Source organism: Drosophila serrata, unplaced genomic scaffold (assembly GCF_035046125.1).
Source record: "Drosophila serrata isolate PLE 108 unplaced genomic scaffold, ASM3504612v1 contig_293, whole genome shotgun sequence".
Taxonomy (NCBI): Eukaryota; Metazoa; Arthropoda; class Insecta; order Diptera; family Drosophilidae; genus Drosophila; species Drosophila serrata.
Window position 1 is genome coordinate 2,714,505 of NW_028257191.1, and position 16,329 is coordinate 2,730,833.

General features: G+C 35.8%; 1 protein-coding gene across 20 annotated transcripts in view; it reads right to left on the bottom strand.

Annotated features, from left to right (window-relative positions):
• LOC110184297 (potassium voltage-gated channel protein Shaker) overlaps positions 1-16,329 on the bottom strand; it is a 128,313-nt gene that overhangs the window by 28,486 nt on the left and 83,498 nt on the right. For 2 of the 20 annotated variants that reach the window (XM_086836778.1, XM_086836777.1), the window contains exon 1: positions 371-1,705. The exons of 17 other annotated variants lie outside the window; for them this stretch is intronic. Coding sequence is in view for 1 of the 3 variants with exons in the window: in XM_086836771.1 (XP_086692897.1) it covers positions 4,220-4,254 (35 nt within the window). In the remaining 2 variants the exon portion in view is untranslated. Of the gene's footprint in view, positions 1-370; positions 1,706-4,219; positions 4,341-16,329 lie in introns of those variants that run through there. One more of the 20 variants, XM_086836771.1, reaches the window with a different exon arrangement.

A 16,329-nucleotide genomic window follows, 5' to 3' on the forward strand; every position in this document is an offset into this window, starting at 1 on the left:
AATATGATATATTTTATACAAACTCACAGCAGTTTTATAAAGTGTTTGTTCAAAGTTAAAGGTTTAAAGTTGGATTTGTTTTCTTATAGATTAAACCTTTAGTTAATTCTATAAAAATCTTCACGGCCTGTTTATTATTTTTTCCCCAAATAAATATGGTTTATTTTATACAGCCTCAAAGAACTTTTAAACAAACTTTTGTTTGTAAAACATATAACAGAAACAAATGTAAATTCAAAGAAACTAACAAAGGAAGGATATTTCATATGAACTTGTCTTAAAGAACATCTTTTCAAAAGTAATTTTCCACTAATAAATCTATATAGTTTATCAGATTTATCATATATACATATATTCAAATGACATTTACCTATCGCGCAGAAGAGGGGGCGAAGCGTTTGATAAATTTTCACCGCTCAGGGGCTGCTCCTGGCGCGGTCGCAGAACAGGTGTGAGGCCCCATCGTTCAATGAAATCGATGCGGGAAATGGTTGAGGACGAGCAAGTGGTTCGAATCGCTAATTGCGCCAATGCTTAGGCTCTGGCACGAATGCTGCGGCTCCTCCTCGTCCTCGTCCTGCTCCTGCTCCTGCCACCACCTTTAGTTCACCAACAGTTCCAGGCTGCTGCTCCTCCTCCCTATCCTCGGTGGCTCTATGGTCTCCGATCTAGCGAGAGGCTCGTCTCCTCGGCCAGCTTTTTGTTATTTAGGAAGCTTCTTGGCTGGTTGGGGCACCACCGTGGTGCGGTTACTGGCCATTAAGGATGCTACAATTACAACTTTGGCTAGCATTTGGCAATCGGTTGTTGTTCCCCTTTTTCCATATAAATGTGTTGTAGAAAAGGATGAAGCCCTTGTATTGTATTTGCAGCATTCATTTATATTGTTTAAATCTTTTAATTATTGAATAGCAGGTATTTACTTCTTAATTATAAATGGAGTTTTTAGCTTGGCGAAGACTTGATTTCGAGTGTTGCTTTTGTTTTGCTTTGAGAACTGTTTTTTCTTTGGTTTGGCAACATTGCTTTCCATTTAGTTTTTAATCATTTCCTTTTTTCGTCACATTTTTTATGCTATTTTGTTGATTAATTTTTAAAGATTTACAAAACATCTATTATATATGTATATGGAAAACCATTGACACAACACAGGTTCATTTTCATTTCGCGACCGGAAACAAGCAAGGGAAAATGGTAATTTCCGCTTTTAGAGGCACACACACAGAGAGTTGTTGTTTTTCTTTTTTGTTGTATTGTGTTTGGTAAAAATAGGCTTTCTCCTTGTCATGTGTGTGTGTGTGTGTATGTTTCCTTTTTTTTTTTTTTGGAAATTGAAGAAGAAAGCTACACAACTTTTGCCCATGGATGCGAAAGCGAAAGCGAAAGCGAGAGAGACTGAGAAAGAGCGAGAAGGCAACTGCGGCAGCTGAGAATGTCCTTTACCTATTGATTTTCATACTCTAGATTTTCACTTTTATTTATGTTCGCATTTAAGCCGTTTTCATTTCCCTTTATCTCGGCGGTTTTTCCCACCGACACTCACTTTTCGGCACTCTTCCCTTGTTTTTCCTTTTTTTTTTGTTTGTTTGCAAAATAATTGCAAAATTGATTGCGCGAAGTTGTTTGTTGTTTTTGGCGCGACTTTTGCGTTTGGGAACAACCTTGAACCTTTTGAATTGATGGGAAATTGGTTCAGGAAAATGGTGGTGGTGGGGGGGGGGGTAAATCTACCTGCTTTTCCACAAACACACACGCACACGCACATACGAGTGGGATTTATCCTGGCATAAAAAAAAATATATATATATTTATAGAAGGGAAATGGTCAACGCCTACAGCTTATTATTTTATAAATAAACGAGAGTTTATTTTTATTTTAAGATATATTTCTTTCTTTAAAGAATCCTTCAGCTCATTACAGGCACATTGATAATTTATTTATTTGTTATAATTACTAAGCATTATATATTGTTTTTTTCGTTTTTTAATAAAAAATAATATGAGAAAAATCAGCAAATTGTCGCCTTCTCTTTTGCCTTTGATTTGTGTTTCACTCGATTTTCTTTTCTTTTTTCCTGTTTTTTGGTTTATCCACGCTTTCAGGACTGTCCCGCTTTATGCTTTTCGCTTTTTCGCCTTGTTTTTCCTCTTTATTTTATTTTTTTTTGCCTATTTCGCTTGGTTTCCAGTTCGAGGGCCAGAACAAACAACAGAAACGCCTGGAAGAGCGCGCTAAAAACGTGGCGTGCGGAACGGAACGAAACGGCATGGAACGAAACGGACCAGAATGGACTGGAACAAAGTGGGAAATGGAATGGTAAAAGCGAACGGCGAGCGCGGGCAATGTGCGAAAAGGACGAAAAGGCGACGAATGTTGGGCCATAAGTGGCAAGCGAGAAATTGAAGCGTGTAAGCGCTTAACTGGCGATGTAATGACACCGACACAGTCACACACACACACACACACACAGTCCCAGAGACGGCCAGTCACACACACACACTGTGGCACGTGGCGGGCGTGTGTGTATAACAAGACACACCAATACGAGGGCAAAAAGCTCGTGAGTCATTGAGAGTGAGAGAGGAGGAGAGGGAGAGAAAGCGAGCGCAAAAGGAAAATCAACGGAGAAAGAGAAAGAGAGAGAGAGAGAGATAGAGAGAGAGGAGGGGGGGAGGGTGGACTCCTATGCCCTGCACAATGGGAAACTTGTTGGCGGATTTATGCAACCCACACACACACGCAACAAAAAAAAAAAAAGGAAAGAAGGAAAGCCATACGAGACACGAAACACGAATGTGTGTGCATGTCGGTGCGTGTCGCTGCGTCCTGCGTTCGTTTACCGTTATGCTGGCTACCGTGTGCGCCTCGTTTATTGGCGTTTCCTGCTTTGCCCGCTGCTTCGTTGGTATAGCCTAGCATTGTGAGCTTTCCATTATCTTTGCAGTTATTATCAGACACCTCAGCCCCATCTCTTTCTCCCTCTTTCTTTCTCTCTCACTCCGCTGTAGCGCCATCTCTGTCTTTGGCCAGGAGTGTTAAGCAGCTGTCAGTTTGTTTCTTTTTTTTTTTTGGTCTTGGCTTTCTTCATTTTAGTTGTATTTTTTTCTGCTTTTTGCTTGTGTTGCGTCTGCGTGCTTGCTGTTGTTGCAGCTGTGTGTGTGTGTGTGTGTTTGTACGAGTGTTCTGGCATGTCTGTGTGCGCTAGTCCCTTTGGGCCGGGAAAAAAGCTAGGCCGGGAAAAAGCGAACCGGGTCCCCATTGCCCTGCCCTCCTTTTTTTTCGCATCTCCTCCGCATATTGCTTCCTTTTTGGTTTTTTTTCTCCTATTTTTTCGGTGTGCGCAGTAAATACTTCACCTAACCCCCTACCTAGAAAAAGGGAGAAGTGTGAGAGAGAGAAAGAGAGGGGAAAAGAGAGAGAAAGAGGCTCCAGAAAGAGACATCAACTCACGCCTCCATTTCTGTATTATTGTTGTTGTTGTTGCCTTTTGCCGTGACACGCATTTTATGGAACTCAACTGAACTCAACTCAAACTAAACTTAACATAACTTGGAACTTTGCTTTAGTTGAGCGAAAAAAGAAAAAAATCTGAACTTGACTTTAAGTCTATAAGAATTGCTATAGGTTGTGAGTCTTTAAAAATGTGATTTTCCTTGTTAATAGTTAGCATTATAATACTTTCGAAGAGAACTTAAGCTTAGAGGAATCTAAGTTGTACTTCTTATATATGTAAACAAGTTGCCTGATGGAAAAACTTGAAGAAAGTTGTATTTCTATTGAAGATTCAATAACATTGTAAGAATACTACACTATTTGTAGCTGAATTAAAGGGATTTCAGGGTTAATTCTAGAATATTTCTGATTATAATGAATAAGGCGAAGTGTAAATTATACAGGATTAGTTAATAAATCAAGAAATCATTAGTAAAGCCAGCTAAAAATGATTTAAAATTCAAGTAAACAATAAATAAAACAAGAAAAAAACGCAAATAAGGTAAAACATATATATATATATATATATATAATATAAAGAAAACAAGTAAACAAAACATATAAGTATCTATTGCAATAAATATGAGTATTTAAGTAAATAAATAAATGTCTCAATTGCACTGAAATAGCAAACTAAGAACATTATTCAAAGTAAACCAAACAAATAAGTAAATTATACAAAAATTATATAAAATAAAATGAACATAAATAAAATCAAATACATACAAAGTTTCCAGTAAGAAATCTGCGTTGGTTTCCATTTTTCCCTAAGTTTATTTCTACACTTCGTTACGGGTTTTATAGAACCGATTTTATAAACAATTTCTATTTAAACTTATTATCAAATAATTTACTTTTTCTTATTTAATATTATTATTTCTTTATTATTAATTTGTTTCCAAGTTATTTATTCTTTAATATTTATAATACAAATTCTATTTCAAGTCCAACTTGTTTTACAAGTTATTTTACCAACGCTCTAATGTTCAACTGTCATTTGACGAAGCTAATTGATTGATGGGTCTAACTGCATTGTGGTCATTATTAACCCCCACATAGTATATAGAGACCTTAACCCCCGCCCCCGTTAAGCCATCAATTAAATCAATTTTGATTAGCAAGCCGTGTGTCTTTCAAGTTCACACATTGCCAATTGCCTTCTAAACAGAGGACTAGAATCAGAATCGAAATCAGGACCAGGACCAGGACCAAGGACCAAAACAGCCACAACAGCAGCTCATCCATCAATTTGAAATGTCTGGTGTGAGGGGCTTGGCTTTGGCTTTGGCATCCTTAAAAGGTCAACATCAACATTCACATTGGCGCGGCATCTGTGTGACACAGTATTGAGCACTTGCCAAAAAAGGATTTTGCCAAACTGCAGCCAGGTGAGAGGAGTCGAAAAGGATAAAGAATGAATTAGTGCGGTCAGATTTTGTATAAAGATCAACATAAATAACTTTTTGCCTGATGTCAAAACAATTTGAGAGTTTTTTAAATACTATTCTTAGAGAATTTGAAATGTATTACTAGCAAAATAAATCCTTAAATTTGTTTAATTATGGATAATAAGCTGTTAGAACATTCAATTGAAATGTTTGCTGTTTGCTAGTTTTAATTTTATAGAGCTACCCTGGCGTATACTTAATTTTTAGCTATGAATATTACGTATACGCAAGGTGATTGTAAATCTAAAACATGGCTTCACTTCTAGAGAATCTTTTACATCATTTCTCAAGGAATTTAACATCTGAAAGGAATTCTAAAGAATATTTCCCTTATTTTCTCGTGGAATTTACAGTATGGTATTATGGTTATTTCTTCACTAATTCCTCAAATTTAATGAATAATGGGATATTTACTTTTAGAACTTTCATTCTGAATGCTTTCTTTCAGAACCACCCTGGCGTATACGTAATTTGGAACTGTGAATATTACGTATACGCAATGTGTTTACCATTATTTCGAGATGGCTTTAATTGTAGAGAATCTTTATTATTGTCATTATTTTAGCATATATTTAATCCTTTAAATGCTTTTTGCTTTCTAGTTTCAGTCTTAATAGAGCCAACCTGGCGTATGCGTAATTTTTAGCTATGAATATTACGCATACGCAGCGTGATTATAATTATTTTGAAATAGCTTAAATTTAGGGAATCTTTATCAGTGTAATTATTAAATTTTCTGAGAATTTAAAATGTAATATCAATATTAGGGAATCTTTCAATTATAATTCCCATAGAATGTGCAATATTTTTATAATGGTATTATGGAATTTTCTTCACTAATTTCTTAAATTTGTTTAATTATGAAATATTAGCTTAAAGAACTTTCATTCTGAATGCTTTCTGTTTGCTAGTTTCCAAATTAATAGAGCCACTCTGGCATATACGTAATTTTTACTTGTGAATATTACGTATACGCAGTGTGATTATTATAATTATTTTGAAATGGCTTTGATTTCAGGGAATCTTTATCATTGTCATTATTTTAGAGAATCTCGATTAATTGATCAGGGAATTTAAAATAAGAAAGCAATATTAAGGAATCTTTGAATTTCAATTCCCATAGAATTTGCAATATATTCTTTTTTTCCTTTACTAATTCCTTAAATTTGTTGAATTATGGGATATTAGCTGTAAGAACTTTCAATTTGAATGCTTTTTGGTTGCTAATCTCAATGCTTATAGAGCCACTCTGGCGTATACGTAATTTTTACTTGCGAATATTACGTATACGCAGTGTAATTATTATTATTTTGAAATGGCTTCAATTGTAGGGAATATCATTGTAATTATTTAAGATAGTCTCTCATTTCATTTCTCAGAGAATTTAAGATGTAAAAGCAATTTTAGAGAAATTTGCAAATATAATTTTCATAGAATTTGCAATATTTCCTTTTTGATATTATGGTATTTCCTTTACTTATTCGTTAAATTTTTTGAATTATTATTAACTTTGCTAGTTTCAAAATTAATAGAGCCACTCTGGCGTATACATTATTTGGAGCTGCAAATATAACGCATACGCAGTGTGATTATCATTATTTTGGCATGGCTTCATTTGCTTTAGATTTTTTCCCAAGCTTTAAAAAGGGATTTTCCTATATGTGCTATATTCCTATATTCCTGCTGCTTCATCCTCTTCCTCTTCTTCTGCTATTCCTTCTTGTTGCCTGCTTCTTGTTCTTCTTCTTCTTGTGTTGTTTGTTTGAGAGTATCTGAGAGTGCGTGTGTATGTGTGTGTGTGTGTGTGTGTGTGTGTGTGCGAAGATGAAGACAAAGCGAAAAAGCATGGAATGCTTGCTTAAGGGCTCCGTGAGGGAGTGAGAGAGGTAGAAAACTCACGCACACACACACACAGAGACACACAGACACTGCACAGCAGCAGCAGCAGAAAATTGCCTTTGGAACGTCCTTAAGAAGGATATACCTCAAAAATATTGCTTACAGCGGGGCTGCTGCTTGTTCAGGTAGGCTGCAACAACAACAACAACAATAACAACAACAAAAAAGGGAAACAACATTATGATCTCTCTTTCACTCATTGGAATCTCTTTCCATCTCTCTCTTTCTCTAGTGTTTTTCTCTGTGTGATTTAGCAATATGTTATGCGCCTTTCCCTCGCCTTTCTCCCTTCCTTTTCACCATCTCATCAGCACTTTTGCCTTGGCGGCCACTTGTTTAAGTCTCTTTTTTTTAGTTTTTATATTAAGTTTTCTTATTTATTTATTTTTCATGATTGTTTTTAGCTTTTGTGCGTGTTTTTCGCATGACACTTTGTGTTGCGTTCGATTTATTTGTGCGAAATGTTAAGAATTTTGTGGGGAATTCACGAAAAAGCAACGAAAAAAAATATATACTTTTACACACTAGACAATTTTATATTGTTGTTGTATTATTTATTTTATTTTATGTCAAGGTTAGACACACACAAGCACATACTTGCATTGACTTTGGGTATCTTTATCTTTTTGTGCTTAATCTTTTTGCATTTAAATAGGCAACATTTGCCGCACTTTTTGGCCACAGAAACAAACAATAAAAATATTTAAAAATTTAGTTTTTCTTTAGGAATTAGTTTTTATATTAATTGTAGTATTTTTTTTTGTATATTTTAACTCGATTTTGCGGGTTTTTTATGCATTATTTTAGCTGTCTTTTCATTTTCTTGTTGCCCGCGGCCGTCTCCTTCTTCTTCTTTGTCGTGTTCTTGCCTTTGGTTTTGGTCCTTGCCCTGCCCCATCCCCCTTCCCTATTGTTGATGCACTGCTATTGGAACGAAACTGGCAATGGAACACACACACACAAACACACACAGAGACACGTACATACACGCACAAAACACTGTAATACAGAGGGCACGCACTTTCCCAGTTTCAGTTTCGATTTCGATTTGGTTTTCGGTTTCGATTTCGATTTCGATTTCGGTCTGCGATTCGCTTGGTCGCTCGGCTCCTCCGCATCCTCGTCGGGATCTGCTCTCCACAGTGTCTGCCTGTCCACTGCTGTCGGCTGCTGGCTGCGTCAGACTGAGACTGCCACCGATTCTTGCCTCAGCAGCAGCATTAGCAGTAGCAGCAGCAGCAGCAGGCAGTAATCGTTGCTCACCGTTCCCCTTCCATTCCGTTTCGCAGTTAGTTCGTTCCATTTGCCACCGTTCCTTGCTAGCTCGCTCTCTCTGTGTCTCTCTTCCTGTCCCCCACTGTTGATGCTGCGCGTCGGAGTCGGGACACAAGCACTCAGACACACAGCCACAGAGCCACACAGCTGGTTCAGCACTGGAAGTGCTTCCAGTGCTCCTTGCCCGTCAGCTGCTGGACTTCCAGCAGCACTGGAAGCCGAGAGCTTGACAGGATTCCTCAATGAATAAAGCTTGCAGGCAGCAAGGAAAGCGGCTAAGCCGCTTTGACAGCTGTCAAAAACGCTTAAAAAGAAAGCCGCAACTTTGCGGGACTTAAAGAATTTTTTATTTAAAAGTTTTAAAAGGTTTTTGAATAAGATATTTATAGAGAGAGTATATCTTTTAAATTGTAATATGTTAAACATTTCATGGAATAAACTAAAAAGGCAACTTTAAAGTGCATCATAAAATAAGGAAAGGAAACCAATTTGTTCTAGGATGAAGTTCTCGCTTACAAGATTACATTTCCTTAATTAAACATTCTAAAAGCTGTATAAATCCATTAGATGTTTAGCTTTTTGCTTGAAACAAATGCAAATCTACGACTTGTCTTTAATTTTTGCAAGTAATTCAATTTAATTTAGTTTGTGGCCTCCTGCAGGTGTCAAACGGTTTATTTATTGATTAATTATTATCTACAAAAGTTCATTGTGCAGGCAGATTTATAATTGAATCAATCGTAGCAGGTTTTGTGATGAATTTAAATTAAATAAATACATTAATATAGGTCAATAATATAAGTATAAATTTTTGTCTATACATATATCTATATATTAAATAATTAAAATCGATTTTAAATCTGTTTAAGCTACAAGAAAAGTCTCTAAAAGATATTATATTCTATTCTAAGTACGTGTAAATAGTCCAAATAATAGTTTCTTTACGTCGTTTCCATCAGAGGCATTTTAATTAGTTATTTATGGCTATAATAGTTTAAGGACCGTGCACGCAACGTTTGTCTTCCTCTGCTTTTTGTCACCTTTTCCTCAATTTTCTTTTGTTTCTAAGTAATTCCGCCAATCAATTGCACACGGGGGGAATGCAACGGAAACGGAACATGGAACATTGGTTATGAAACACAGGCAACTGTCAGTTTTTCGGAGAACTGTCAACAGAGCGAGCTTTTTTCTTTGGCCTGGAATGGAAATGCCGGAAGCTGTGCGACTGTTTGAATATTTTTTTTTTTTGCCAGACAGAGTTTTCTACCGTTATTTCGCCGCATTCCAGGCAAAAAAAGCTCATGCGCCCGGCTTGACCAAACAGAGGGCGCCACAGGACCAAAGCCGGCTCAAAAAGCCGGCGAAAGCTTTGGATGCTGGGCGGGCGATTGAAATTGAAAAATATGCAAAAAATGAATTGAAAACTTGTCTTAAATTTTCCTAGTGTGTTTGCAAGAAATCAACTTAAAATATACTACAAATCTAGTGTGAAAAATGTGCTAAAAATATGATTAAAATCTGACAGGAAAAACACTGAAATTTTTTTTTAAAGACCTACTTAAAATCTGCTACAAATGTGTTAAAAGTTTGCTACAACATTTGCTAAAAACCTTTCAGAAATCTGTTTTAAGTCTACCTACAAAAATCTGCTAAAAATGTTATATAAATATACTAAATGTTCTTAAAATCGGTTTAAAAAACTGCTTTAAATCTACTATAAATCTACTACAAATGCAGTTAAAGAAAGCCTCTCTTCCCTCGTGACGTCAGTGGAGAGAGTGGGTCATGTGTCATATACCATGTGCGTTTTGACTGTCAAGGCTGAGGTGTCACCCCATTTTAGAACCGCCACTAACCATGTTGTTGAAAAAAAAAATGAGAAAAACAACGCAAATCGAATTAATATTCCGTGTACAAAATCAATTAGTGCAGTCCATTGGCCAATAAGGTCGAACGAATTGGGGCTAAAAAAGCAACGCAGAGCTAAAGGCGACAGAATAAATGGCAATCGAAGCGAAGTGTAATTGAGTTAAGGTCACACGAAGCGGAAATTTATTTCAAAAATATGTTGTTATTAAATATTGAAAAAAGGAAAGTTGGAGATGAGCTACCAGGAATCATTTTTTACCTATAATAAAGTATATTTTATGGCTAACAATTTACTTAGAAATGAATTCAAAGTAGACAAAGGAAATGTATAGTGAAAATATGCTTTTGTTGCATATTTAGAAAGATAAAACTGAGTGAGATTTAAGCGTTTAAAAAGTATTAAGTTTTGATAGTATTTTCTTATTTACAAAAAGTAAAAGAAGTCAAAATACCAAGAACTTATCTTAATTTAACAATTAAACAAATTTTCCTCTATTATATCTTATTATTAATAAAACGTAAAACAAGTTAACAAATTAAATATCAAAAATTTATCTATCTATCTATCTATTTAATTTAACAATTGAACAAACTCTTCTCTATTATTTCTTTTCCTTTATCTTTCAACGAACCACAACTCCTGGGAAAAACTCCTTTTAATATTAGCTTGCATTATTAATTAGCTCATAAATAAATTCCAAGTACTATCATAAAAGTTTTCAAACACATTTCCTCTTATTAAATACATAATATATATATATGTAAAATGAATTGAATTATTTATGATGAAATATAAAACTAAAAAGCAACAAAATAATTGTGTGTGTTTTATTGAGAGATAATTGATTTTAATTAGCATGTGAAAATATAAATCATAAGTAAACTTTTTTCAAACTAACTGAATTAGAGAGATTTATTAAAGTCTCCATAAAATAAATTAAATACTCTTTTATGCTAACTAAAATATATTAATTGTGAATATAAATTTAACTCCATTTTGATGCAACTCTTTGTAAGGCAATATAAAATGTTTAATACAGAAAAGCAGTGAAAATTAATCAATCTAAAATATTAATTATGAGCTAAAGCCTTTCTTTCATTGGGCTTAATCGATTCAGGACCTCCAGATACATTAACTATATATATATATATATATATATCTATATATAGAAATCGGGGCATAATAAATGAAACGATCGAGCTGTGGTTGCGACAAAATCCAGTTTGGTATTCCATCAATTAGCCAGGAAAAAAAAGAAGGACATGAGGAAGCTCTGGTTTTATTTTTGGCAAATGGAACAATAACAAAAGGACACAAGAGTGACGCACACGCATAGAGTATAGGATTTATATCTAGCCGTGGGATCTGATGCAAAAAAGGATAATAACAAGGATAATGCGGCCGAGCCTGGTCGAGGCTGCACTTAATAAAGCCCAACCGAAAACCCAAAACCCCAAAAACAGAAACTGAAACTGAAACCTGAAACCACTCCACAACCGAAGCCAAAGTCAAAGGCTGTGGGAGCCATAAAATTTTTAGTGTCATGTTATACATTTGTAGTACCCCAAAACCCAAACCCCCCTTGAGTTTTCCACGCTGCTGCATTTCCCCCCTACTCCCCAGTTTTATTTTTGTTATTTTCTTTTTTTTCGCTGGCTTGTTAAGCTGCTAGCCAAATTTATGACCAGCGATTCCCCGCAGAGCGAAAAATGCATATTTTGTCGAGGGGGTCTGATGCTGTTGGAACCGTGAGAGCCTGCTTAACGAGGATAACAATAAAGCCTGGCCAGGATATATATATATATATATATATATCTGTAGTATCTGTGCAGGCCACGCTTGCCCATGGGGCGACAAATTGCTGGGATCCTGGAAAACACAACAGTTTCTCATTTGCTGTGATTCCAGTGAGTCGCTTAATTTCATTTCATTTTTGAAAACTAACCGTTGGAAAACATAATTGTGGTCCTTAAGTTAATTCGGTTACATCAAATTTATATTGTTCAAAGAAGGAATGTTAATGAGATGGGAAAATAAATTTATAATTTGCGGTTGACTGGAAATAGCTAAGGACCAAGGACCAAGGATGCGATGACAATGCAACAACAGAAATTTTTAAGCGACAACCTCAAACGTCGATGAGGAAACTATGAAACGTGAAGAACGATGCCCGCAGCTTTTTTTTGGGGCCAACATTCCGGCGGCAAAACTCGTTCTGGTCCTGCTCCTGGTTATATATATAAAGAGTATATAGTATATATAGTATATAGCACTTCGTATATGGTGGGGCCTAGAGGCAGCTGCATAAAATATGCGACCAAAAGGCAGGCCGAGGGGCCACAGAAATATACATATTTTTGTGAGCTAAGAGAGCCGCAGAAAAGAAAAACTACAGAATCGATGGGGGGGCTTTCTTTCACCTATTTTTTTTTTCCTTATTATTTTTTTGGTTTTCAGTTGGGGGAAAGCACCAAAGGGGAAGCACCGAAAATTGTGCAGCGCTGCAAAACAACGTGCAAAATTTATAGCACATCTCGTGCTCGAGTTCCAAGTTGCAATGGCAGAAGAAAGGGGATTGGAGATGGGGATTGGGGATGAGGTTAAGGCTGAGGAAAGGGATAAAGATGAGGTGGAAGATGAGGATAAGGACGAGCTGAGGGATGAGGAAGAGCTTGGGAATGTGGATATGAACCTGGGCTTGGCTATAGACCTGGACATGGACACGTCTAGAACATGGCTTACGAGACTTGGCTTCAAAGTCAGAAACGAAACTGCTGATTAGCTTAACCTGCACAGAGGGAAATACTTTGATTTTAGGTTTATAAACACTTATTTCTAGTTTAATTATTAGGTAATGCTATTTATTTAATTATTTCATTATTCTTTATTTTATTATACATTTTTAATCTAATGCAAAATGACAAAACTCCCCCTCTCACTCTGCCTCTCACTCTCTTAATGCACCGTGCAACGTGTTTGGTATGTCTGTGCAGCTCAAGAGGCAGCCCTTACTCTCTATCTCTCTCTGCCTTTCTCCAGAGATAGCCCTTACTCTCTCGCTCACTCATTCTCTGTTCTCTTCCCTCGGGGACTATAAATACAGGGCGCTACCGGCCCTCGGGCCTCATTCGGTGCGCGGAGTGGCTGCTGGCAACATCTATGGTGAAAGTGGAAGTGATAGTGCAAATATCACCTGCATCTGGATAAACAGGAAGAAGCTCTGCACCGGATGCAAGTAAACAATGACGTGTCCATAACTATTCCCCAGATAGATGCAAACAATGACGTGTCCTTAACTATTCCCCAGATAGATGTAAACAATGACTTGTCCTTAACTATTCACCGGATGGAAGTAAACAATGACTTGTAGTTAATAAGTCTTAACTAAAGTGGGAGTGATAGTGATTGGCCTTCGACCCAAATAATATCACCTGCACCCAACGCAATGGATCTGGATAAACAGGAAGAAGCTCAACACCGGATCGATGTAAACAATGACGTGTCCTCAATTCCGGTAAGTCTTAACCATGACTATTACATCTTGTTTATAGTTGCATTAAGAGTGATCAGTCCTAGGTCTAGAATCAGTTGTGCTAGCTATGCATTAATTAATTCATTAATTAACTTTGCCCTACTTAATTATACTCTTCAAGGGTATTACAATTTTAATCAAAAGCTTGCTACGCATTGAAGGAATCATTTCCGATCCTATAAATCATATATATTCTTGATCAGCATCAACAGGATTTTTTGAAAATTTTATGAGGGGTTACATCGTTAAAATTGTCAAAAAATGTAAAAAAAAATTATAATTTTTGTAATTTCTAAATTGAGTATGCATATTTATTGACCTATTAAAAACTAACATTAGAAAGCTTTCCGAATTGAAATTAATGAATTTGTGGCTTAGTTATGCGTTTTTATACCCCTGCAGGGTATTATAATTTCAGTCAGAAGTTTGCAACGCAGTGAAGGAGGCACCTCCGACCATATAAAGTATATATATTCTTGATCAGGATCAACAGCCGAGTCGGAACGGGCCGGATCGGACGACTTATCATATAGCTGCCATAGGAATGACGGGAAAATTTTTACAAAAAAAATTTTAACATTTTCAGTTTTCAATAGAATTTGATCAAATTTGAGATATAGGCATTTTACTATACTCTTCAATTTTGTGTAAAATTTTATGAAAATCGGACTAATATATCATATAGCTCCCATAGGACCGATCGATAAATTTTAAAGAACTGAGAATGGAGGTGGCTGTTATCGGAAGACTGACAATCGCGGTGACGATAACATTTTCAGTTTTCAACAGAACTTAATCAAATTTGAGATATAGCCATTTCATATTTTTCTACAATTTTGTGTAAAATTTTATGAAAATCGGACTAATATATCATATAGCTCCCATAGGACCGATCGATAAATTTTAAGGAACTGAGAATGGAGGTGGCTGTTATCGGAAGACTGACAATCGCGGTGACGATAACATTTTCAGTTTTCAACAGAACTTAATCAAATTTGAGATATAGCCATTTCATATTTTTCTACAATTTTGTGTAAAATTTTATGAAAATCGGACTAATATATCATATAGCTCCCATAGGACCGATCGAGAAATTTTAGAGAACTGAGAATGGAGGTGGCTGTTATCGGAAGACTGACAATCGCCGTAGCGATAACATTTTCAGTTTTTAACAGAACTTAATCAAATTTGAGATATAACTATTTCATATTTTTCTACAATTTTGTGTAAAATTGTATGAAAATCGGACAACTATATCATATAGCTCCCATAGGACCGATCGAGAAATTAATACAATCAAAAATTATAACATTGTTAGTTTTCAACAGATTTTCATCGAATTTGAGGTATAGCCATTTTATATTAGTTTTAAATATTGTGTCAAATTTCATGAAAGTCGGACGACTATATCATATAGGTGCATATATGTGTGAATGTAAAACTGCAAATATAATATGTATACATAGGTGAGTGAAATGAAAGCAGGTATTACTTCATTGGTTTTTAACACAAATATATATAATTTATATTGTATCGATTCCTAATCATAGAAGTTCTATCTGCAAGGATATATAAACTTCGGCGTGCCGAAGCTTGCTTCCTTTCTTGTTTTAAACTAAATTTATATCACATATAGAATATATATAATATATATTTATTTATGCAACATATAGAATATAAACACTATATATAAATATAAATATATTTATTTAAGAGTTACTTAAGAGTTCATTTGATTTAATTAACAATTAAAGGCAAGTAATTCTTAAAGTGCTTGGAACCAAATTGGTTGCCACTTCCGGCTGCTTCTCTGTCTCCCTTCCTCCTTCACTCTCTTTCTCTCTCACTCTCTCTTACACACACTCACACACTCAAGAGAGTGTGAAATATGGCTGACACTTGAAAGTTGGCCTTCGATATTTCATAACAATTGCATATTTATATGGGCAAGCGGGCAACCCAAGGAAAATTTTCACTTTTCCCGCATTTTCTCTCGCCCGCTGACTGGGCGCTTATGCAAGCATTAAAAAAAAGAGGAAAATAAGAGGAAAATCAAGTAATGCAAGAGTGGCTTTTAGGCATAATATACTCATAATTAAAAGTATTTCTTTTTCACAAAATGAAACACTTTAAAGGCATGGTTTATATATCCAACTTAAATACCTGTACTTGATAATCAATTTCCTCTCAATTTGTGCAATTTTGCAATCAATTTAATATCAATTTGCTGGTAATTAAATCTTATAAAGTGCCTCAAATGGCACTTAAAATCCCCCTTTGACCAACAATTTCTGGGTAATTAGATGGCCACCAATGGTTGCACGCATGGAGATTTTCGGGTTGTGGCAACATCTGGGCAAAAGTGAAGCAACATCTTCAACCAACTCCTGCACATGCACATATCTCCCATTTCCCAACTCACATTTCCCATTTCCCCCATTATATATATCTCTCTCTTTGCTCCTTCTTCTCCTTATGTGGCCTCAATTTTCCCGAGTCCCCTGGGTGCCCAGAATCGTCGTCTGCTCCTCTCTCTTTGAGTTGTGTTTGTCTGCTGCAAGTTGCATTTAAATGTGTGTCATGATGTTAATTTGCTGCACCGCCGGCTATGCCACAGAGAGTGCCAACAATTTGGCTATATTTCAAGAGAAGTTTAAATGTTTCAAATTGAGTATATATTCTAAAGAAAATCTATATATTTCAAGTTGTCGTTTCCTACTTATTTTATGTTACTTGCAAGTAGTTACGGGAAAAGCAAGTGGAAAAGCGTATGGAAAAGCGAAAAACTGATGGTAGAGAAAACCCAGTAAGT